The 23,911-nt window shown below is 42.7% G+C and overlaps 3 protein-coding genes and 2 pseudogenes across 4 annotated transcripts in view; all 5 read right to left on the bottom strand.

Annotated features, from left to right (window-relative positions):
• The window catches only part of LOC129408753 (zinc finger protein 271-like), a 58,195-nt gene extending 53,268 nt beyond the window's left edge, over nucleotides 1–4,927 (bottom strand). The window contains exons 1-2 of the mRNA XM_055153109.1: nucleotides 4,785–4,927; nucleotides 1,225–1,383 (exon numbers count right to left, since the gene is read on the bottom strand). The gene's annotated coding sequence lies outside the window, so the exon portion shown is untranslated. The remainder of the gene's footprint in view (nucleotides 1–1,224; nucleotides 1,384–4,784) is intronic.
• Nucleotides 1,544–7,000, bottom strand: LOC129408613 (zinc finger protein 271-like; annotated as a pseudogene).
• Nucleotides 7,001–9,871: 2,871 nt separating this feature from the next.
• Nucleotides 9,872–14,551, bottom strand: LOC129408571 (zinc finger protein 271-like). Of its 2 annotated transcripts, none has more exons than XM_055152326.1 (3): nucleotides 14,325–14,551; nucleotides 13,214–13,371; nucleotides 9,872–11,357 (listed from the first exon to the last, which is right to left on the bottom strand). In XM_055152326.1, exon 3 carries the CDS (start codon nucleotides 11,340–11,342, stop codon nucleotides 10,095–10,097), a length of 1,248 nt encoding a protein of 415 aa, XP_055008301.1. In that variant the 5' UTR covers nucleotides 11,343–11,357; nucleotides 13,214–13,371; nucleotides 14,325–14,551; the 3' UTR covers nucleotides 9,872–10,094. The 2 variants fall into 2 exon arrangements, with proteins under 2 accessions (XP_055008301.1, XP_055008302.1); XM_055152327.1 differs by having other exon boundaries at nucleotides 13,218–13,371.
• Nucleotides 14,552–14,670: 119 nt separating this feature from the next.
• On the bottom strand, nucleotides 14,671–23,042 carry LOC110158139 (zinc finger protein 271-like; annotated as a pseudogene).
• LOC110158161 (zinc finger protein 189-like) lies at nucleotides 16,009–16,712 on the bottom strand. Its single transcript, XM_055153108.1, has 2 exons — nucleotides 16,372–16,712; nucleotides 16,009–16,321 (listed from the first exon to the last, which is right to left on the bottom strand). Exons 1-2 carry the CDS (start codon nucleotides 16,710–16,712, stop codon nucleotides 16,009–16,011), a joined length of 654 nt encoding a protein of 217 aa, XP_055009083.1.
• Nucleotides 23,043–23,911: the final 869 nt, after the last annotated feature.

The raw sequence follows: 23,911 nt of genomic DNA, 5'->3' as shown, positions 1-23,911 counted from the left end.
GATTTTAAATTGGTGTCACCAGGGACTTTAGCAGCTAACGACAATGTCACCGGATTCAGACCCGTGACTGGAGTCAAGAGAGAGAACCAGACAAAGCAACAAACTGCATCTGTAGCGGAACCAGGACTAAAGCAGGACTGAACAAGGACTGAACCAGCACTGACCCAGGTCTAAACCAGATCTAAACCAGGTCTAAGTCAGGTCTAAACCAGGACTGAAGCAGGACTAACCCAGGACTAATTTTGGACTATTGAGAGAGAGAACCCCAAGCCTGTGGAGCAGGGTGTCTGCAAAGTCCGATCAGGCAATGACTGTGCGATCACAGGTGATCTTCACGCTGTACAAAAGGCCTTTTGATTTCCATGTTCTTGTTAAATAAATTGTCTGGTTTTGTTGTAATCTGTGGAAGGTCCACTAGAGGGCGCTCCTGCCTTTTAAATTGCCTAAGTAGTGACTGGAGGAAATGTGGTTCCTGCAACTAGAGTTTACTTTTAGATCTTGTAGATTGTCGTTGTTTTGAAGTGTTCGTTTATGACCACAGTAAGTTTGTGCCTGTTATGATGTTGTATTATGTGTCTTAGTTTCTTATTACTGTTTGATTGTGTAAGGTGTTTAAGAGGAACTGAGTGAATTTATGTTTGTGTAGCTTATGTGTTTGTTGCCAATGGAAACAAGGCTTTATAGTCAATATATTATTTAGCAATAAATGGTTTGTTGTGTTTGGGTGATGTCTGAGGACAGGAGACAGTCCAAACACGGCTTTAGACGTGGGGGAGGTGGTGTGATCAGAGATTCTTTACATAACAAATAAAGACGCTCCACTCTCCTCCATTCATCCTCCATGAACATTCAAATTAGCAGGGCTGAAAATATCTAAAACACAAGGCTTTTTGAAAGAAATAAAAAAGTTTATCTCTTTCTCTTGGAGGAAAACACAAATGTGTCAATAGTTGTAGCTCAGGGGGAGTTAAACTTAAACCTACTGCCTACGTACTATATGTCCCACCTGACTGTCAGAGTCACTGTTCTATACAGACTACACTTATTTACCACTGTGAACAAGAGAAAAGGTTTGAGAGCCCTGCTGTCTACTGATCTAACCCTGAGTCATTTCACATGGATGTATCTACACTGGTGTGAGGAGTTTAGAGTCTAGAACACATCAGCTCAACTGTTTGGTATCAATAGATGTTTGAGTTTTCACAGATGCAGAGTCACACTCACAGACAGTGAAGCAGGAGAGCAGGTTAAAAGCAGCAGGAGCAGCACTTCAGTCCTGGACTCGTGTTTCAAGGTTCATTCTTCATTCTTTTCCAGGCACTTCCTTCTTTTGTCCCTGCTGTTTTTCCGCTTCCGTAGGCAGTAAAGCTCCTCCCCCGACTTCTGTGAGAAACAACCCACAGCACCAATCAGGATCCAGAGGAGGCGGGCTCTTTGGAAATGTCTCACCCTTTTTTTTTTTTTTTTTTTTTTAAATATACAATTTAAGGCTAATTCATTTAAAATGTTCATTTTTCTTCAGAACTCATGACAGTCTATAATAAACACTAATGAAATCAATTTATTTAAATGAACACATCACATTTTGATACATATATAAAACTTTTTCAGTCTTTAACACAATGATCTATTCTAAACACAAACTGTAACTATAACTTGAGTCTTTCCACCTAAAAACTGCACACTTGAAAACACAGGACGAAACAGAACCTACAGGCATCACAATATAAAGATATTGTTTAATATATATATAGTATTTTTGTACCTTGCAAAGGGAAACGTGCACCTGAAGGTACATTAGTGACATTAGCTGTGGTTGTGTTTGCAATGAATATTCATATTGAACTGTGTTTGTGCAGGTTTTTAGACACGTGAGTTTCATCCCAATTCAACCAATTTTGGTGACATGAGAAATTTTGTAAACACTGGGCGTATTTCAGAAATGTATTCACTGACTTCCATTTAAATTAAATGATTAAATTGTTTGACCTTCCCTCTCGAAACCAAGGTGAAAATAATTTGACTTCAAATTTCAAACGAATTTGAGCAAAAAATTATGTTTTTCACAAAAATGCCAACTTTTAGCCCGTCTACAGCGTGAAATAAAACAGCACCTACCTTTACCTTTACTAAAGAGTGTAAATGTGCACTTCTGTGGGACTAATATTTGACCACTTAGTTTAATGCCTACACTTGCGGGTAAATACAACTAAATATTTTATCAGAAGTCCCTTTCGTTTAGACGGTGATGGCTCTGGCCACTCGAAAAAACTTACAGGAGGCTCCCAACAAATGTCAAGTGTGGTGGGGTTCTTCCAGAAAACTCAGGCTTAGTCAGGAAATGCATTTTGTTTGCTTTATTGTGCTCTGCAACAGTCCAAAAAACAAAAAAGAAGGTGCCAAACGTGAGTGGAAAAATATTTACAGTGGTTCATTGGAAAAAAAAGTTCAAGTTCGAGGCAAACGAACAAAAATTAGTTTTTGTTAGACTTCCCCTTTAAGTCGTGCGTTTACTCTCTCGCTCTGGTTCTCTCCGTGCACGTTACCTCCACTGTAACCCGATCATAACTGATGGCAGAGCTGCAGAGCGCACCTATATACCCCCGTTTGCCCCTCCCACATTACATAATCCGCTCAATGAATATGATTTGCACCGTTTCCACAACTAAATGGCTAATGTTTCATATATCTGCAGTTATATCCATGCAACACCTTATGTACAGAATGAACAGGTCTCGTTTTATCATTTCAGAGAGACAGATAATCAGTTTAATTGACTACGCAAATGAACATGATCCCCGGAACCCACACGACAGAAAGATTTAAGCTACTGGCGCGGATGTTTCCAGGTTTACCAGAACGCACCGCGGGAGGAGGGCGAAGGCGGCGGCGCGAGGGTAAGTGACTGAACTGGTTTAGCGTGATTTTGATGTGACGGAGCAGGCCCGTCCCTAAGAACGCCGTCCCTGGGGAGAGCGTGTGAAGACGCGCGCGCCGAATCATTTCTTACCAAAAGACACTTATTAAAATACATTTTCACAACACCTCCTGCGTGTTTTGCCACGACTAAGAGGAGCACACTTAGAATCGCTTGCTCTGTCCATCAAAATCACACTAAATGAGTCCAAAGTTGGGATTTGAAGGGGATTGTGTTCCAAATGTTCGCGTGGAGAACAGAGCAGCTGACGAAGATGCAACGAGAACACAACATTTAGCTGAATCTGGTTGGAGATTTACAGAGCGTCCAAGTTATAGAGCGTTTTGAATCTGCTGATCTACACTTTGCTCTGACGTCTCTCCACTGTGGACCCTCATGTGTCTGACCAGACTGTATGAGTGTTTAAAACCCTTATCGCACTGGTCACAACTGTACGGTCTTTCTCCGGTGTGGATTTTCATATGTGACACTAGGGCGCTTGACGTAAAAAACGTCTTCTCGCAGACGTCACAGCTGAACGGTTTTTCTCCGGTGTGGATCTTGGTGTGGTCTTTGAGATGCGATGGTCGACAAAAACTCTTCCCACACTGGTCGCATTTGTACGGTCTCTCTCCAGTGTGGACTCTCAGATGCGACGTGAGGTTATGCGAATGAGTAAACGTTTTCGCGCAAAGTTCACAGCTGTACGGTCTTTCACCAGTGTGGAGTCTTGTGTGTTTTACTAAGGAGCTTGATCGAGAAAACGCCTTCCCACAGACCTCGCAGCTGAACGGTTTTTCGCCAGTGTGGACTCTCCGATGAGATATGAGGTTGCTGGATGTAAAAAACTCCTTCTCGCAGACGTCGCATTTGTACAGTCTTTCTCCGGTGTGGATTTTTGTATGTGAGACTAAGGCGCTTGACGTAAAAAAACGCCTTTCCACAGAGATCGCAGTTGAACGGTCTTTCTCCGGTGTGGGCCCTCATGTGTCTCACGAGGTTACCCGACATATGAAACGCTTTCTCACAGACGTCGCATTTGTACGGCCTTTCCCCGGTGTGGACTCTCCCATGCGACAATAGATCAGTCGACGTACAAAACGCCTTCTCGCAGACGTCACATTTGTACGGTCTCTCTCCGGTGTGGACTCTCATATGTCGTACCAGACTGCCCGACATATAAAACGCCTTGTCACAGACCTCGCAGATGTACGGTTTTTCCCCGGTGTGGAATCTCATATGTGCTGCGAGGTGGCTCGATTCCGTAAATGTCTTCTCGCAGACGTCGCAGCTGAACGGTCTTTCTCCAGTGTGGACTTTCCTGTGAGATACAAGGTTGCTTGACGTAACAAATGCCTTCCCACAGATATCGCAACTGAACGGTCTTTCCCCAGTGTGGGTTTTCATGTGTACTGCTAGGACAGTTGATGTAAAAAACGCCTTCTCGCAGAGGTCGCAGCTGTACGGTCTTTCTCCTGTGTGGGTTCTTTTGTGCGTACTAAGTAGCTCGACGCCGTAAAAGTCTTCTCGCAGACGTCACATTTGTACGGTCGCTCTCCGGTGTGGAGTCTCATATGTCTCACTAGGTCACCTGTCGTAGAAAACTTCTTCTCGCAGACGTCGCAGCTGAACGGTCTTTCCCCGGTGTGGACTCTCATATGTACTGCGAGGTTATTTGACGTATAAAATGCCTTTTCGCAGACGTCGCAGCGGAACGATCTCTTCCCGGTGTGGACCTTCATGTGTTTTAAGCAGGTGTCTGATGAAAAAAAAGCCTTCTCGCAGAAATTACAGGCGTACGTGGTTTCTCCAGTGTGGATATTCCTATGTGATTCTAGGGCACCTGATGTAGAAAAAGTTTTCTTACAGACGTCACAGCTGAAGGGTTTTTCTTCAGCGTGGACTTTTCTGTGAAACATTAGGGCCTCTTGTGAAAAATACGCCTTCTCACAGACATCACCGCTGTATGGGCTTTGTACACTGTGGATTTTCATATGTTCTTCAAGGGCGTCAGACTGTGTGAATTCCTTCCCACACTGGTCACAGGTGAAGCCCATTCTGCCGGTCGACCCCTACATGGAAACACAGAAAAGCAGAGAGATTAAATCAGTGCAAATGTCAATAAAAATTACTTTCTTCCAGTGCTTGTGCTGCTTCCAGACATGTATTTTCATATTAAAGCATTTGACCAATCACATTTCAGCCATCATTTGTTGCCAGGCAGAGTCAAAGTCAAAGAAGTCTGCCTGAGGCCTTCACAATCAGGAACTCAAACACAAAATGAATGTCTGTGAAACTGTTGCTTCAACCAATCAGACTTGATTACACCAGGACTACACCAGGACTAATTTTGGACTAGAGAGAGAGAGAACCCTGAGCCCGTGGAGAAGAGTGTCCGCAAAATACGATCGGGCGACGGCTGCGCAGAGCCTTGTGTGACGTCAGTCCTTTCGCCTGCGGTCACCCGACAGTCTACTCAAGCGCACTTCTGGGCCCATCCTGGTCCCTCATGTTGCAGGTCTCTATAGGGCAGTACTGGAGATATCAGTGTTTCCCACAGCACTTCATAGCTATGGCCCCCTGTTATGGCTCGTGGCCTGTCTCCGGCTCTGCATCGCCATCAGGCCTGGGGCCGTAACACCCCCCGCCTTGACTACGTCCCTCTGAATCACGTGAATCCTCGCAAAACTAGTCGTCGCACGTGATCTCCGCGCACCCCAGCGCTCCTCACTTCTTTTCCACGCACAGCTCTTTATACTCTACTTCTGTATAATCAGATGCTTTTATAACCGTAAAATTGTTCTTAAGGAGTGGACTGTTTCAGATGGAGCACTACTGAAGGCCTAGGTGTGAAATTCACACTCTGCCACTGCTTTCTTCAAAAGTAAATATTGTAACACCAATATAATATATATATAATAATAATAACAATAATAATATAATGCTCAGTGGGGGTTTGTCCAATTTGCTCACTGTAATAACTCCTTATAATTAGTGCAAGTTTTTAAATAGGGACAAACATTTAATGCTCAAAAAGGTCAGTGTTGATATTACGTGTCAATAGTTCCTATTTGAATTTATTTTATGATCTTGAATTCTGGGTGAGTGCTGCCTTTGTTATGTGAAGCACATCAGCTCAACATACAAGTCTAATTACTGAAACAGGACACTTTAAAACAAGATCAAGTCAAGTTTTGGTGAGAAATTACTATTTTATGTTTTCTGCATTTTGTCGTCTTGTTTTCGCCTGAGTCTGTGTCGTCCAATCACCTGTTGAGTGTTTTTAAGCACGTCTGAAGCTGTACTGTATCGGTGTCTCTGGGAGCCAGTCTCCTCCAGGGTCTGATCACTCCAACGTGAGGCGACGGAAACAAGGCTTTATACTCGATATATTATTTAGCTTTAAATGGTTTGTTGTGTTTGGGTGATGTTTGAGGACAGGACACAGTCCAAACACGGCTTTAGAGTTTGGCCTGAGACGTGGGGGAGGAGGTGTGATCAGAGATTCTTTACATAACAAACACAGAGGCTCCACTCTCCTCCATTCATCCTCCATGAACATTCAAACAAACAGGGCTGAAAATATCTGACATACATGACTTTTTGAAAGAAATAAAAAGTTTATCTCTTTCTCTTGGAGGAAAACACAAAATGTGTCAATAGTTGTAGCTCAGGGGGAGTTAAACTTAAACCTACTGCCTACGTACTATATGTCCCACCTGACTGTCAGAGTCACTGTTCTATACAGACTACACTTATTTACCACTGTGAACAAGAGAAAAGGTTTGAGAGCCCTGCTGTCTACTGATCTAACCCTGAGTCATTTCACATGGATGTATCTACACTGGTGTGAGGAGTTTAGAGTCTAGCACACGTTAGCTCAACTGTTTGGTATCAATAGATGTTTGATTTTTCACAGATGCAGAGTCACACTCACAGACAGTGAAGCAGGAGAGCAGGTTAAAAGCAGCAGGAGCAGCACTTCAGCCCTGGGCTCGTGTTTCAAGGTTCATTCTTTTCTCAAAACGAGGTGTCCAGGCACTTTCTTCTTTGTCTCTGCTGTTTTTCCGCTGTCGTAGGCAGTAAAGCTCCTCCCCCGACTTCTGTGAGAAACAACCCACAGCACCAATCAGGATCCAGAGGAGGCGGGCTCTTTGGAAATGTCTCACCGTTTTGTTTTTTTTCTTTTTTTTTAAATATATAATTTAAGGTTAATTAATTTAAAATGTTCATTTTTCTTCAGAACTCATGACAGTCTATAATAAAGCCTAATGAAATCCATGTATTTAAATGAACATATCACATTATATATATATATATATATATATATATATATATATATATATATATATATATATAGGGTCCGCCGCTACGGCTGCAGCGTGTGTGGTGTCTCGGACGCGTGTCTTCCATAAAAAGAGTTTATTGGCGTACCTTCTAGCCATCCAAAAATACAGATTCAGCTCTCAACAGATCACGGTCAAAAGACTGTATACCTTCACACTGCAACACCTGAGTGTGTCTTTCTCCCTCTTATATATAGGGGAACAAATTGCGTAGCAAGTTACAAATAGCACCACACAAAATACAAATACATTTGGAGCCATAAATTAACTTATCTTATATTTACATAGGGACACAGTTACACATTTATCCAAAATATCCAATACCATTATTCAATTTCCAAAAATCATTGTTTGCACTTAATTCCATCCAGTTCAGTTAATATAATAAAACATTTTCCACTTTTTTCTTATGAAGGCTTTGCAGATTTTTAGTTGAAACAACTTATGGACTTGACAAACAAGCAGATACAAAACACAAATCATAAGGGCAACAAAGAGTACATTCAAAGAGAGAAATGTTCATTGAGGGACCATAAACGTGCAGAGGATCACCAGGGGGCAGTGCAACAGCAGTACTCCAGCTATCCAATGCAAATGAGCAGGCACTCAAGGCTTAACTGTCCTGTGAGGGGCCACTGCAGCCCAGCTCCAGCAGCAGAGGACTATCCACAACTGTTTGCTCAATGTCCATACAGTTCATACCAGCAACAGTCTTCTCCTGCTCCTCATCCTCTGTGCCACCAGCGCTCTCAATCAATCAGAGGCTGGACAGCTTGTGTTACACTTGCACTCTGCAAACTACTGTCCATGTTGGTCATGATAGGTGGCTCAGATTGTTCCATGGCAGGGGTATCAAGGTCCTTCTGTGGTTCAGGTGAAAGAACAGGTTCAGTTTGGGACAAATCCATGTCAGTGGTGGTTCTGGCCCCTGTTGACGCAAAAGCATCCACCACTGTGGCACGTATCTCTGGCGCCTCCCAGTTCACTGCATCAAAACCATCATCGTCACTGGCCCCTGTTTGATCTTCAAGCAAAACAGGGAGACTTGTGCTCTGCTTTAATAAACATGGTTTTAAAGGATACAGAGTTGACTGAGGCACCTTGGGCTCCAGCAGCAGTGGTCTGGGTTTTACAGTTTTACGTTTATTTGAGGCATTCAACACTGCCAACTTTGCTGTCACCTCAGCCAATTTAGTCTCAAGCTCCAGTTCACCCAACCTTCTCCTGATTCCTCTTTGCTTTGCTTCAAGTGCATGAATCTCCTCCATATATGAAGCTTTAGCCAGTAGCCGCAGCCTTTTCAGCCTTTATTTTTTACCAATGCTGCAGCTACAGAAGCCTTCATTCCTTTTTCACTACTGTGACTGTCTTTATGTGTCCTTACAATTTATTTTTTCCTTTGTCTCAATTTTTTGTTGAAACCCTTGGTGCACATTTTTTACACAGTGTTTGTATTTACAGTGTACACAAATCCATCCGCACCCCGTGCCCAAAAGTTAGAGTCCACTCCAGGAAACCGTGCTGTGCCAATCACAGACGACGCAACATCTTAACGCCCGGACGGTACCTGAGGTAGTCTTTTGACAATGTAGCGGCCAAAACTTGCCCTGTGCAAGTACCGCTATGGCTGCAGCGTGTGTGGTGTCTCGGACGCGTGTCTTCCATAAAAAGAGTGCAAATGCCTTATTCCTCAATTAGTTTATTGGCGTACCTTCTAGCCATCCAAAAATACACAGATTCAGCACTCAACAGATCACGGTCAAAAGACTGTATACCTTCACACTGCAACACCTGAGTGTGTCTTTCTCCCCCCTTATATAGGGGAACAAATTGTGTAGCAAGTTACAAATAGCACCACACAGAGAGACGGGAGGTAGAGAGGCGTAATATGGCTCCAACAAAACACAATGATCTATTCTAAACACAAATTGTATTGTAACTATAACTTGAGTCTTTCCACCTAAAAACTGCACACTTGAAAACACAGAACAAAACAGAACCTACAGGCATCACAAATATATAGATATTGTTTAATATATATATATAGTATTTTGTTTCTTGCAAAGGTAAATGTGTGCACCTGAAGGTACATTAGTGACATTAGGGCGTGTAGGGAGGGTGCTGTCTGGGACCGCTGTGTTCGCAGTGACTCAGTTGTTCAGTTGTGTCTAGAAGTGGCACATTGCACTCACTTTTTCGGTTCATTCCTCCGTTCCGTTCTGTTCCTCGTCAGCGTGGAGTGATGAGTGTGGCTGTGGGTGTTTTTCGCTGTGCGGTCGCTGTCTGCTCCAGTAATAGTTTACTGAAGTCGTGCTGGGACAGAGTGGATTCGTGTATAGGGTGCTCTGGATTGAGGGGCACCCAATCATTTTTTGATGGGGTTGGAGGCTTAAGAGCGCGCCCTATGGTGCAGAAAATATGGTAACTTATGCTTCTTGTCACATTTCTAAACACCCATGGTTACCTTAGAGTAAAAAGAAAAACTGGTGAAAATAGGACGCAAAAGTTCACATTTCAAATGGTAAGAAGCTTTGACCAGTTGTGTTTTTCAAGTGGGATTTTGAAACGTCTATGGAGTCCAAAGTTTGGATTTGAAGCGGAGTGGAGAGCAGAGCAGAAGATGATGAACACAATGAGAATGAGAACAGAAATTTGAGCTGAATCTGGTTGGAGATTTATGAAGGGCCCAAGTTATGGATCTTCATTTTGCTCTGATGTCTCTCCACTGTGGACCTTCATATGTCTGACCAGACTATTAGAGCGTTTAAAATCCTTATCGCACTGGTCACAACTGTATGATCTTTCTCTAGTGTGGAATCTCTTGTGTTGTGTTAAGTAGCTTGATCGCTGAAACGTCTTCTCGCAGACGTCACAGCTGTACGTTTTTTTTCTCTGGTGTGGATGCTGGTGTGGCTTTTCAGATGCGATTGTTGATTAAAACTCTTCCCACACTGGTCGCATTCATACGGTCTCTCTCCAGTGTGGACCTTCATATGTCTGATCAGTTTATAAGAGGATTTAAAATCCTTATCGCACTGGTCACAACTGTACGATCTTTCTCTAGTGTGGACTCTCTTGTGTTGTGTTAAGTTGCTTGATCGTTGAAACGTCTTCTCGCACACGTCACAGCTGTATGGTCTCTCTCCAGGGTGGACTCTCAGATGCCTTGCAAGGTTACTCGAATGAGTAAATGTTTTCTCGCAAAGATTACAGCTGTACGGTCTTTCGCCCGGGTGGAATCTCATGTGTTTTACTAAGGAGCTTGATCCAGAAAACGCCTCCCCACAGACGTTGCAGATGTACGATCTTTCTCTAGTGTGGACTCTCTTGTGTTGTGTTAAGTATCTTGATCGTTGAAACGTCTTCTCACACACGTCACAGCTGTATGGTCTCTCTCCAGGGTGGACTCTCAGATGCCTTGCGAGGTTACTCGGATGAGTAAACGTTTTCTCGCAAAGATTACAGCTGTACGGTCTTTCACCCGGGTGGAATCTCATGTGTTTTACTAAGGAGCTTGATCGAGAAAACGCCTCCCCACAGACGTTGCAGATGTACAGTTTTTCTATAGTGTGGACTCTCCGATGAACTATGAGTGCGCCTGACGTAGTAAACGCCTTCTCGCAGACTTCGCATTTGAATGGTCTTTCTCCGGTGTGGATTCTTCTATGTAATAGGCGTTTGCCTGACGTAGTAAACGTCTTCTCGCAGATGTCACATTTGTACGGTCTTTCTCCAGTGTGGAGTCTCATATGTGTTACTACGCCACCTGTTGTAGTAAACTTCTTCTCGCAGACGTCACATTTGTACGGTCGCTCTCCGGTGTGGACATTCATATGTTGAGCGAAATTACTCTGCATATAATACGCCTTGTCACAGACCTCGCAGACGTACAGTTTTTCCCTGGTGTGGAATCTCTTATGTGATGCGAGGTGTTTCCATTCGGGGGAGCTCGATCTAGGAAATGCCATCTCACACACATCACCACTGAATGGGCTTTGTACACTGTGGATTTTCATATGTTCTTTAAGGGCGTCAGACTGTGTGAACTCCTTCCCACACTGGTCACAGGTGAAGCCCATTCTGCTGGTCGAGCTCTGCATGGAAACACAGAAAAGAAGAGAGATTAAATCAGTGCAAATGTCAATAAAAATTACTTTCTTCCAGTGGTGGGCCTGCTTCCTTTCAGAACTTTTACGATGTTTGTGCTGCTTCCAGACCTGTATTTTCATATTAAAGCATTTGACCAATCACATTTCAGCAATCATTTGTTGCCAGGCAGAGTCAAAATCAAAGAAGTCTGTCTGAGGCCTTCACAATCAGGAACTCAAACACAAAATTAATGTCTGAAACTGTTGCTTCAACCAATCAGATTATGAGTCGGTGTCACCAGGGCCTTTAGCAGCGAACGACAATGTCACCGGATTCAGACCTGCTGATTGGAATCAGAGAGCAAAACAGCCAAAGCAACAAACTGCATCTGTAGCAGAACCAGGACTAAACCAGGACTGATTTTGGACTAGAGAGAGAGAGAGAACCCTGAGAGCCCAGGGTGTCCGCAAAATAAGATTGGGCGATGGCTGCCCCATGCGGTGCAAGTCTTTTCACCTGCAGTCACCAGACAGTCTACTCAGGTGCATCTCTGGGCCCGTCCCAACACTCAGTCCTGGTCCCTCATGTCGCAGGTCTCTACAGGACAGTACTGGAGATATCAGTGTTTCCCACAGCACTTTATAGCTATGGCCCCCACCTTGACTCCGAATCACGTGAATCCTCGCAAAACTACATCGTCGCACGTGATCTCCGCGCACCTCGGCGCTCTTCACTTCTTTTCCATGCACAGCGCTTTATACTGTACTTCTGTATAATCAGATGCTTTTATAACCGTGAAATAGTTCTTGAGTGGATTGTTTCAGATGGAGCACTTTATTTTTTACTTTGACTTTTAACAGTACATTTATTATATCACTTATGACTTATCCTACAAAAGACCAAAGACAACAAAAAAAAATACTCAATGTCCTAACCCCCCCACAGATGTAAAAATCAACTGCCCCTCCCTTACCGAACACAAACACCTCTTCACCGCCCACACACTGCCTCAAAGTCCTCCAGTGCACTCTACACAAACTCCACCTTGAGTCGTGCCCCCACCAGTCTTTTCAACAGGAGTTTAGAGTCTGTACATCCTGAGCCGGACATGTGGTTCCTCCTGCTGAGCTACACGCTCATCTTTGCCTGACCCAGGACAAAGTTCACCAGTGGTGCAGTCCTGCGCTGGGCCACAGAAAACTTGGGTCGACGGAGCACTACTGAAGGCCTAGGTCACGCTCTGCAACTGCTTTCTTCAAAAGTAAATATGGACACCAAGATTTGGTCTTGATATTACCATGTTTGTAATATCTGTAGTACAGTGGTTGTTAAGATCAGTAATACATTTATGTAGTTTTGATTCACGTTTTTGTAACAAATTCAGTCTAAGGATTACAGTGCTCAAAGGGGGTTTAATTTGCTCAACTTTACAAGTCAAACATTTGCTCAAAAAGGTCAGTGTTTGATAACATGTCAAGATTCAAGTCTTGAAGTGAGTGATGTTTTTACTCTGAAGTCAAAACTGTTGAGTGTTTTTAATCTGAAGCTTAATCAGTCTCTTCTGATCACTCGTGAGTTTATATGATTGTTGTTTTGGGTGATGTTTGAGGACAGGACACAGTCCAAACACGGCTTTAGAGTTTGGCCTGAGACGTGGGGGAGGAGGTGTGATCAGAGATTCTTTACATAACAAACACAGAGGGTCCACTCTCCTCCATTCATCCTCCATTCATCCTCCATTCATCCTCCATGAACATTCAAACGAGCAGGACTGAAAATATCTGAACCCATGACACCTGTTAGCTCGACTGTTTGGTATCAATAGATGTTTGAGTTTTCACAGATGCAGAGTCACACTCACAGACAGTGAAGCAGGAGAGCAGGTTAAAAGCAGCAGGAGCAGCACTTCAGCCCTGGACTCGTGTTTCAAGGTTCATTCTTCATTTTTTTCCAGGCAGGTTCTTCTTTGTCTCTGATGTTTTTTTGCTTTCATAGGCAGTAAAGCTCCTCCCCCGACTTCTGTGAGAAACAACCCACAGCACCAATCAGGATCCAGAGGAGGCGGGCTCTTTGGAAATTCATCACCTTTTTTTTTTTTTTAAATATACATTATAAGGTTAATTCATTTAAAATATATTTTTTTCTTCAGACCTCATGACAGTCTATAATAAACACTAATGAAATCCATTTATTTAAATGAACATATCACATTTTGATACATATATAAAACTTTTTCAGTCTTTAACACAAAGATCTATTCTAAACACAAACTGTAACTATAACTTGAGTCTTTCCACCTAAAAACTGCACACTTGAAAACACAGGACGAAACAGAACCTACAGGCATCACAATATAAAGATATTGTTTAATATATATATAGTATTTTGTACCTTGCAAAGGGAAATGTGCACCTGAAGGTACATTAGTGACATTAGCTGTGGTTGTGTTTGCAATGAAAATTCACACAGAACTGTGTTTGTGCAGGTTTTTAGATCCAATTCAACCAATTTTGGTGACGTGAAAAATTTTGTAAACACTGGGTGTATTTCAGAAATGTATTCACTGACTTCCATTTAAATTCAATGATTCAGTTATTTGACCTTCCCTCTCGAAATCAATGTGAAAATAATTTGACTTCAAATTTTCATTTCTCTGCAGTAAAACAAATGAATTTGAGCAAAAATGTTTTCACAAAAATGCCAACTTCTAGCCCGTCTACACTGTGAAATAAAACAGCACCTACCTTTGCCTTTACCAAAGAGTGTAAATGTGCACTTCTGTGGGACTAATATTTGACCAGTTAGTCTGATGCCTGCACTTGCGGGTAAATATGACAAAATATTTGATCAGAAGTCCCTTTCGTTTAGATGGCGACGGCTCTGGTCGCTTGAATAAACTTACAGGAGGCTCCCAACAAATGTGGAGAATCTGCAGAGATACTGTCAGTGAACAGAGAAGGATCTGCAATCACCTCTGTCAAATTCTGGATGCACCAGGTCGTCGCAGGCGAGTCTGACGCCGTGTAAACCCAATCCAATTCCACACACTTTTGCGTCTTCATATGCACGCAGATTTCCTCCCGAAAATGCTCATTTAAACGGGGTCTTCTGCGTCTTCGGTTCAGGCCATTATCGTACAAATGTAGCCTAAGACTTGGGATGGAAAGTTCTACAGCTGTTATTTCTGGGCAGAACAGAATCAGAATGAATATTTTACCAAGATTTTAATTTCAGTCTCTTTTATATTTTCGTGCCACAGTCCAGTTGTTATCCAGATTTATTCAGCAAAATCAAAAACAAGGATCTGAGACACAGAAATGAAAGAAATATAGACATTTATTTTGAAAAAGAACTGTTGAACTGTTTGAAAAAGAAACATATGACTCACTTCATTTGTTACCTTTACATGAATACCAGTTGTCATTATGGGAATCAACATAAACATAACCTTTTTGCCATAGAAAAAACACAACAAAGACAATGATTTCAGCAAAAACAAAAACTAAAAATAGGACGCAAAAGTTCACATATCGAACTTTAAGAAGCTTTGAATAGGGAAATTTTCATGTGGGATTTTGAAACGTCTACGGCAGGGGTGCGCAATACGTCGATCCCAATCTACCAGTCGATTGCCAAGGTCATGTGGGTAGATCGTCATGTCTTAGTACTCGTCTCGGACTCGATCGCGTTTGGACTCGGTCTTGTCTCTCACTCGAGGTCTGACACTCAACAAGTGTGATCATATTTCATTACGGCCGCTGCTGTTGGTAATAAACTTGTAGCGGGTGCAGGAGCGTGTGGGGCGTCTCAGTGCAGCCTGTGCGCTCATTTGAAACCCGCGGAGACTCTACGGCGCATCACAAACACACACGCTCCCTATGCACGGCTCGTCTGCGACAGCGTGTGCCCTCGTGTACCAGCGTGCATCACAGGGCAGGTTCAACTTCCTAAACATCCTACCTGTCCATCTGCCTCACGTCAGCACGCCGCCCCTCGCCTTTTCACGCTCTCGCTCCTTCCTGCGTACAGCCAACACAAGCCCCTCCCACAGTGCGGCTGATTAGAAGAGCAAGACCAAACGTGAAGCAAAAACCAGTCTAAATTTGTGTTCCAGTGTTGGCACAAAGCAGGTCTACAGCATAGAGCGGATCTACAGAACAGACCTACTGCCACATTTGGCTGAAGTTTGTCTAACAAAAGTGATAAATGCATCTGTGTTTGTCACGATGTGCGTTTGGTTTGGTAAACGTGCAGAGGCTGGTAAATATCACTGCAAAACCAGAAAAAAATGTAACTCCAGTTTGGAACTTTAAAAAACAGGTTTAAAAATCTTCCTTCACTTTTTTCACAGTTTTGTGTAAAGTGCCAGAGGAAGTTCTCTTAAAGAAGAGGTTCTCAAACTGTGGGGGAGGGCCCAAAAAAGGGGCACAGAGTGTTTCAGTGCAGTTTGTTTGGCTTTGTATTAGGTCGATCATTTTGACTTGGTCATTTTGTAAGTCGCTCGAATGCTGAAAAAGTGTGAGCACCACTAATCTATGGAGTCCAAAGTTTGAATTTGAAACAGAGTGGAGAGCACAGCAGCAGATGAAGAACACAATGAGCAACGAAAACCGAAATTTTAGCTGAATCTAGTTGGAGATTTATTGAGTGTTGAAGTTATAGAGAGTTTTGAATCTGCTGATCTACACTTTGCTCTGACGTGTCTCCGCTGTGGACCTTCATATGTCTCACCAGACTATAAGAGTGTTTAAAATCTTTATCGCACTGGCCACGGCTGTACGGTCTTTCCCCGGTGTGGATTCTTCTATGTGACACTAGAGCGCTCGTCGTGCAAAACGCCTTCTCACACTTGTCGCAGCTGAACGGTTTTTCTCCAGTGTGGAGCCTCATGTGTTTGACGAGTAAAAAGCCTTCTCGCAGACGTCGCAGCTGTACGTTCTCTCTCCGGTGTGGACTCTCATGTGTCTTACTAAATTACCCAACATATAAAACGCCTTTTTACAGACCTCACAGACGTACGTTTTTTCTCCAGTGTGGACTCTCATATGTGATACTAAGTGGGTTGATATTCTAAATGTCTTCTCGCAGATGTCGCAGCTGAACGATCGCTCTCCGGTGTGGACTCTCATGTGTCTTACTAAATTACCCGACATATAAAACGCTTTCTCACAGACGTCGGAGCTGTACGGTTTTTCTCCCGTGTGGATTCTCATATGAGCTACTAAACGGGTCGATGTAGAAAAAGCCTTGTCACTGACGTCGCAGCTGTAGGGTCTTTCTCTGGTGTGGATTCTCATGTGTTGTCTAAGGGTGCCGGACCGTGTGAATTCCTTCCCACACTGGTCACAGGTGAAGCCCATTCTGCTGGTCGAGCTCTGCATGGAAACACAGAACAGGAGAGACATCAAATCAGTGCAAATGTCAATCAAAATATAACTCCCCCTGAACTGTGGTGGGGGAGTTTGCATACCTGAATGATCCTAGAAGTCAAAAAAGGTCAGTGTTGATATTGTGTGTTAATACTTTGAGTTTCTTTTTTACGATCTTGAATTCTGGGTGAGTGCTGCCTTTGTTACCTGAAGCATATCAGCTCAACATACAAGTCTAATTACTGAAACAGGACAGTTTAAAACAAGATCAAGTCAAGTTTTGGTGAGAAATGACTATTTTATGCTTTCTGCATTTTGTCGTCTTGTTTTCGCCTGAGTCTGTGTCGTCCAATCACCTGTTGAGTGTTTTTAAGCACGTCTGAAGCTGTACTGTATCGGTGTCTCTGGGAGCCAGTCTCCTCCAGGGTCTGATCACTCCAACGTGAGGCGACGGAAACAAGGCTTTATACTCGATATATTATTTAGCTTTAAATGGTTTGTTGTGTTTGGGTGATGTTTGAGGACAGGACACAGTCCAAACACGGCTTTAGAGTTTGGCCTGAGACGTGGGGGAGGAGGTGTGATCAGAGATTCTTTACATAACAAACACAGAGGCTCCACTCCTCCAGAGAAGTGCAAATGCCCTTAAACATTCAAAGTAGCAGGGCTGAAAATATTTGAAACACATTACTTTTGAAAGAAATAAAAAGTTTATCTCTTTCTCTTGGAGGAAAACAAAATGTGTCACTAGTTTGAGCTCAGGGGGAGTTAAACTTAAACCAACTCCAAGTGTCCAGAAAATATCCATTTTAAGTTGAATCAGTCGAAGCACCTGTGTGTACAGAAATATGTGACTTTTAAATGCTTCTATATGTCCCACCTGACTGTCAGAGTCACTGTTCTATACAGACTACACTTATTTACCACTGTGAACAAGAGAAAAGGTGTGAGAGCCCTGCTGTCTACTGATCTAACCCTGAGTCATTCACATGGATGTATCTACACTGGTGTGAGGAGTTTAGAGTCTAGAACACATCAGCTCAACTGTTTGGTATCAATAGATGTTTGAGTTTTCACAGATGCAGAGTCACACTCACAGACAGTGAAGCAGGAGAGCAGGTTAAAAGCAGCAGGAGCAGCACTTCAGTCCTGGACTCGTGTTTCAAGGTTCATTCTTTCCCAAAACTTGGTTGGCTTCTGTGTCCAGGCACTTTCTTCTTTGTCTCTGTTGTTTTTCCGCTTTCGTAGGAAGTAAAGCTCCTCCCCCAACTTCTGTGAGAAACAACCCACAGCACCAATCAGGATCCAGAGGAGGCGGGCTCTTTGGAAATGTCTCACTATTTTGAAAAAAAATATACAATTTAAGGTTAAACAATTAATTAGAATCCATTTTAAAATGTTCATTTTTCATCAGACCTCATGGCAGTCTATAATAAATAAGAAATCCATTTATTTAAATGAACATATCACATTTTGAGCCTTAATTCTCAATCAAACCTGTATAACACTTTCTCACTGTCTTTAACACAGTGATCTTTGGTTTGTGTCGTGTGGAGCAGAGTCGTGTTGCATCTCATTTTGTGTTCGTTTCTTTACTAAGTTTGTGCATTTGTAAACTCCATTACTCATTTTACTAAATGTTAATATGTTTATTCATACTATATGAATATTTAGGCCTGTTATATGAAACTTAAACAATTAAGTGGCAATTTAACACATTTCAAACTTATGTATGTTTTTCCCTCATGAAACATACATACACAAAATGCAGCTAGTTTCTTGTTTCATTTGTTAACTTTGTATGAATGTCATTTGTGATCATGGGAAACAATATGTGTTTCAGTATTAGTTTTGATATAGATTCAAGATAAACTATGATTTCATTCATTTAGATTAATATTTGTTGGCACCTTTCTAAACACCCATAGTTACCTTGGAGTAGAAACAAAAACTGATGAAAGTAGGACGCAAAAGTTCACATTTCAAACTCTAAGAAGCTTTGAATAGGTGAGTTTTCAGATGGGATGTTGAAACGTCTATGAAGTCCAAATTTCGGATTTGAAGTAGAGTGGAGAGCAGAGCAGCAGATGATGAACACAGACAGCAACGAGAACTGAAATTTTAGCTGAATCTGGTTGGAGATTTATGAAGGGCCCAAGTTATGGAGAGTTTTGAATCTGCTTATCTTCATTTTGCTCCGACGTCTCTCCACTGTGGACCTTCATATGTCTGACCAGACTATACGAGTGTTTAAAATCCTTATCGCACTGGTCACAACTGTACGGTCTTTCCCCGGTGGATTTTCATATGCGACACTAGGGCGCTCGTTGTAAAAAACCCCTTCTCGCAGACGTTGCAGCTGTACGGTCTTTCTCCAGTGTGGACTCTCATGTGTCTTACTAAAGCGCCTGATAAATAAAACGCTTTCTCGCAGACGTCGCAGCTGAACGGTTTTTCCCCGGTGTGGATTCTCATATGCGATGTGAGGTCAGATGACGTAAAAAATGCCTTTTCGCAGACTTCACAGTGGAATTCTCCTTTTCCAGAGTGGATCTTTTTGTGTTTAACAAGAGCGCACGACGTAAAAAAAGCGTTCTCGCAGACGTCACAGGTGAACGATTTCTTCCCACTGTGGACTGTCATGTGCGCGGTTAGTTTACTAGACTGTTTAAACGTCTTCCCACACTCGTCACACGCGTACAGCTTTTCTCCCGCGTGAACTCTCATATGCGACACGAGGTGGCCCGATATCGCAAACGTCTTCTCGCAGACGTCGCAGCTGTACGGTTTTTCTCCGGTGTGGATCCTGGTGTGGTCTTTGAGATGCGATTGTCGACAGAAACTCTTCCCACACTGGTCGCATTCGTACGGTCTCTCTCCAGTGTGGACTCTCAGATGCGACGCGAGGTTATTCGACCGGGTAAACGTCTTCTCGCAAAGTTCACAGCTGTACGGTCTTTCACCAGTGTGGAGCCTCGTGTGTTTTACTAAGGAGCTTGATCGAGAAAACGCCTTCCCACAGACCTCGCAGCTGAACGGTTTTTCTCCCGTGTGGACTCTCCGATGTGATACGAGGTTGCTGGACGTAAAAAACGCCTTCTCGCAGACGTCGCATTTGTACGGTCTTTCTCCGGTGTGGATTCTCCTGTGTGAGACTAAGGCGCTTGACGTAAAAAACGCCTTCTCACAGAGATCGCAGCTGAACGGTCTTTCTCCGGTGTGGGCCCTCATGTGTCTCACGAGGTTACCTGACATATAAAACGCTTTCTCACAGAGATCGCATTTGTACGGCCTTTCCCCGGTGTGGACTCTCCCATGCGACAATAGATCGGTCGACGTATAAAACGCCTTCTCGCAGACGTCGCACCTGTACGGTCTCTCTCCGGTGTGGACTCTCATATGTCGTACGAGATTACCCGACATATAAAAGGCCTTGTCACAGACCTCGCAGACGTACGGTTTTTCCCCGGTGTGCAGTCTCATATGTGCAACGAGGTGGCTTGATATCGTAAACGTTTTCTCGCAGACGTCGCAGCTGAACGGTCGCTGTCCAGTGTGGAGTCTCATGTGTCTTACGAGGTTACTCGACACGTGAAATGTCTTCTCACAGACATTACAGACGTACGGTTTTTCCCCGTTGTGGACTCTCATGTGAGACACTAGACGGCTCGATGTGCAAAACGCCTTCTCGCAGACGTCGCAGCTGTACGGTTTTTCTCCCGTGTGGAGCCTCATGTGTGACACGAGGTGGCTTGAGATCTTGAAGCTCTTCTCGCAGACGTCGCAGCTGTACGGTCTTTCTCCGGTGTGGATTCTCTTATGTATTACGAGGGAGCTCGATCTAGGAAATGCCATCTCACAGACGTCACAGCTGTACGGTCTTTGTACAGTGTGGATTTTCATATGTTCTTCAAGGGCGTCAGACTGTGTGAATTCCTTCCCACACTGGTCACAAGTGAAGCCCATTCTGCTGGTCGAGCTCTGCATGACAACACAGAAAAGGAGAGACATAAAATCAATACAAATGTCAATAAAAATTACTTTTTCAATAGCGAGGAGAAAATTTTGTTTGTCAATTGGACAAAATTTTGTTTGGTTGAAGACTTTTGCTTCTTCAGTTCTGTCAGTTCTGTTCAGTTCAGTCCAGAAATGAAGAAGCAGCTTGGATGAGCTGCGAAACGTCTTCAACCAAACAAAATTTTGTCCAGTTGACAAACTGAATTTTCTCCTCCCCATGGATTCTACCTGGACCACTGACGGATTCTTCACACATACTTTTTCCAATAGTAAATATAACTCCCCCCTGAACTGTGGGGGATTTTGTGTGCCCTAATGATCCTAGGAGCTAAGTAGCCTGAGGTATCATGGCCCTGGTCTATCAAACAAGCAAACAGGTCCTCGGTGACGGGTCGGACTAAGAGAAGTTCTATTATCTACGTCACTTAATTTCGTCACTATGCATGTACTGTATTTTTCGGACTATAAGTTGCACTTTTTTTCCATGGTTTCGGTGTTTCCTGCAATTTATACTCCGCTGTGACTTCTATATTAAAATTTTCAGACTGACTGCTGTGAGAGGCTCTAGGTTTGTGTGTCAGCGTCTGGTACGAATATTGCTCCTGTACCACTGTCACTTCACTGTCTACTGCGAATGTCTCCTGTACAAAAAGCTGCTGTCTTGCTGCAAATAGTGAAATTTGCAGCCGAAAACGGTAATCGAGCAGCAGAAATAAAGTTTGGAGTGAGCGAGAAACTTGTGGGGGACTGGTGGAAAGCGGGGATGGAGAACACAACTTCACAGGAACCATGCGGGTGCAACATGAAACTTTCCTGAAGTCACTGGACGGATGGACAAAGCCTGGACTTCAGTGACACCGAAATCATCCTGTCGGGATTCAGAAAGACCTGAATAATTCTAACTGGAACTGATGCTGAGTCTGACGACAGCGACACAGAAGAGGAAGCGGCGCTCTGTTTACATCATGGATCTGTGGGTTTATCTCCAGAGGTCGCGCAGAAGTGACACCGAGGATGAAGAATTTATGGATTTAGTGATTTGGAGTGAGATCGTGAGTTTGGTAAACTTGTTCTGTTCTGTTGTTTATGCTATAATTATCTGAAGAACTGTTCATATGTTACGTGAACATATTAACGCCTGTTCAGTCTGTTGTTCTTTATTCTATTGTTATTACTAGAACTTGCCTTTCAAGATGAAATGTCGGTTCCTGGTCTCTGATTTTATAAAATACATTTCCCCAAAAAGTGCGACTTGTATGTTTTTTTCTTCTTCATTGCGCATTTTTTGGCTGATGCGACTTATACTCCGGAACGTCTTACAGTACGGAATACACGGTCCCGTAAAGTGAGTGCCAGTTGTGGTACCTGGTTCCTGACGTTACTGAGAGACTGGCATTAAAAGCTTCTTATAAAATAATCAGTCCACAAATCTCCGAAATATAACACACAACACTTTTATGAACTGTATAAAATCGAGGACTATGACGTCGCCCGGTATGACGCAGCCACGGCCCCCAGCCTGGAGCCAGACCTGGAGTTGGGACTCGAGCATCAGAAAGACATTTATGTAGTTCTGATTCACGCTTTTGCAACAAATTCAGTCTAAGGATTATAGTGCCTTGTCCTTATAGTTAGTGTACGTTTTTAATTAGGGACAAGCATTTAATGCTCAAAAAGGTCAGTGTTGATATTACGTGTCAGTACTTCCTATTTGAGTTTCTTTTATGATCTTGAATTTTGGGTGAGTGGAAAGCTTTTCTCTCTTTCTCTTGTGCATTTAGTTGTGGAGGAAAAAAGTAAATGTGTCACTAGTTTGAGCTCAGGGGAAGTTAAACTTAAACCAACTCCAAGTGTCCAGAAAATATCCATTTTAAGTTGAATCAGTCAAAGCACTTGTGTGTATCCACTTGTGTGTACAGAAATATGTGTGACTTTTAAATGCTTCTATATGTCCCACCTGACTGTCAGAGTCACTGTTCTATACAGACTACACTTATTTACCACTGTGAACAAGAGAAAAGGTTTGAGAGCCCTGCTGTCTACTGATCTAACCCTGAGTCATTTCACATGGATGTATCTACACTGGTGTGAGGAGTTTAGAGTCTAGCATGTTAGCTCGACTGTTTGGTATCAAAAGATGTTTGATTTTTCAGAGATGCAGAGTCACACTCACAGACAGTGAAGCAGGAGAGCAGGTTAAAAGCAGCAGGAGCAGCACTTCAGCCCTGGACTCGTGTTTCAAGGTTCATTCTTCATTCTTTTCCAGGCACTTGCTTCTTTGTCCCTGCTGTTTTTCCGCTTCCGTAGGCAGTAAAGCTCCTCCCCCGACTTCTGTGAGAAACAACCCACAGCACCAATCAGGATCCAGAGGAGGCGGGCTCTTTGGAACGTTATCTCCTTTTTATTTAAAAAAAAAAAATATATATATACAATTTAAGGTTAAACAAATCATTGTAAAATGTAAATTTTTCATCAGACCTCATGACAGTCTATAATAAAACCTAAAGAAATCAATTTATTTAAATAAACATATCACATTTTGAGCTTTAATTCTCATATCAAACCTTTATAACACTTTTTCACTGTCTTTAACAAAATGATCTATTTTAAACACAAATTGTAACTATAACTTGAGTCTTTCCACCTAAAAACTTCACACTTATTAAAGTCCATGACAACAGAACATTCAGGAATCACAATATGAAGATATTGTTTAATATATCTAGTATTTTGTACCTTGTTAAGATAAATTTGTGCAGCTGAAGGTGCATTAGTGACTATATTAGATGTGGTTGTGGTTGAGGAAAAAATAATACATATATAAAAGGGGAAATGGACACGAGACAATTTAATGTCAAGAAAAATCAATACATTTTTGTTTGAGTGTTTTCTTCTTTCTCTGCACAGTGCTCACAGAAGATACTGTATGTGGAGATTTCTTTTTTTTAGATATGTAGATATTTTAGATATTTGACTTTCAAGTAAAGTTAAATATTTAAGGGGGAAATCCACGTACACAGTTTCGTTGTAAACAAAAGTTGACTAAGTGTTTGTACACTGATTTATGCAAATCATAGTTTATCATAGAAGATGAAAGGTATAAAACAGCATCTTAAAACAAATCTTAACACAAATTAATTCTAAGCACTTTATTCATAATCACAGAGCTGTCT

Source organism: Boleophthalmus pectinirostris, unplaced genomic scaffold (assembly GCF_026225935.1).
Source record: "Boleophthalmus pectinirostris isolate CB_2022bp ecotype Guang Dong unplaced genomic scaffold, ASM2622593v1 HiC_scaffold_17, whole genome shotgun sequence".
Taxonomy (NCBI): Eukaryota; Metazoa; Chordata; class Actinopteri; order Gobiiformes; family Gobiidae; genus Boleophthalmus; species Boleophthalmus pectinirostris.
Note: the sequence above shows the minus strand (reverse complement) of the source record. Positions and strands in the feature narration are given on the sequence as shown.

Excerpts from the sequence above, each read along its gene's own strand:
- LOC110158161 (XM_055153108.1), bottom strand. The coding sequence starts at position 16,712 with ATGGGCTTCACCTGTGACCAGTGTGGGAAGGAATTCACACGGTCCGGC. Across the intron at positions 16,322-16,371 it reads GTCCACACTGGAGAAAAAAC|TAAGACACATGAGAGTCCAC; the intron begins GTACGTCTGTGA and ends TGGGTAATTTAG.
- LOC129408571 (XM_055152326.1), bottom strand. The coding sequence starts at position 11,342 with ATGGGCTTCACCTGTGACCAGTGTGGGAAGGAGTTCACACAGTCTGAC.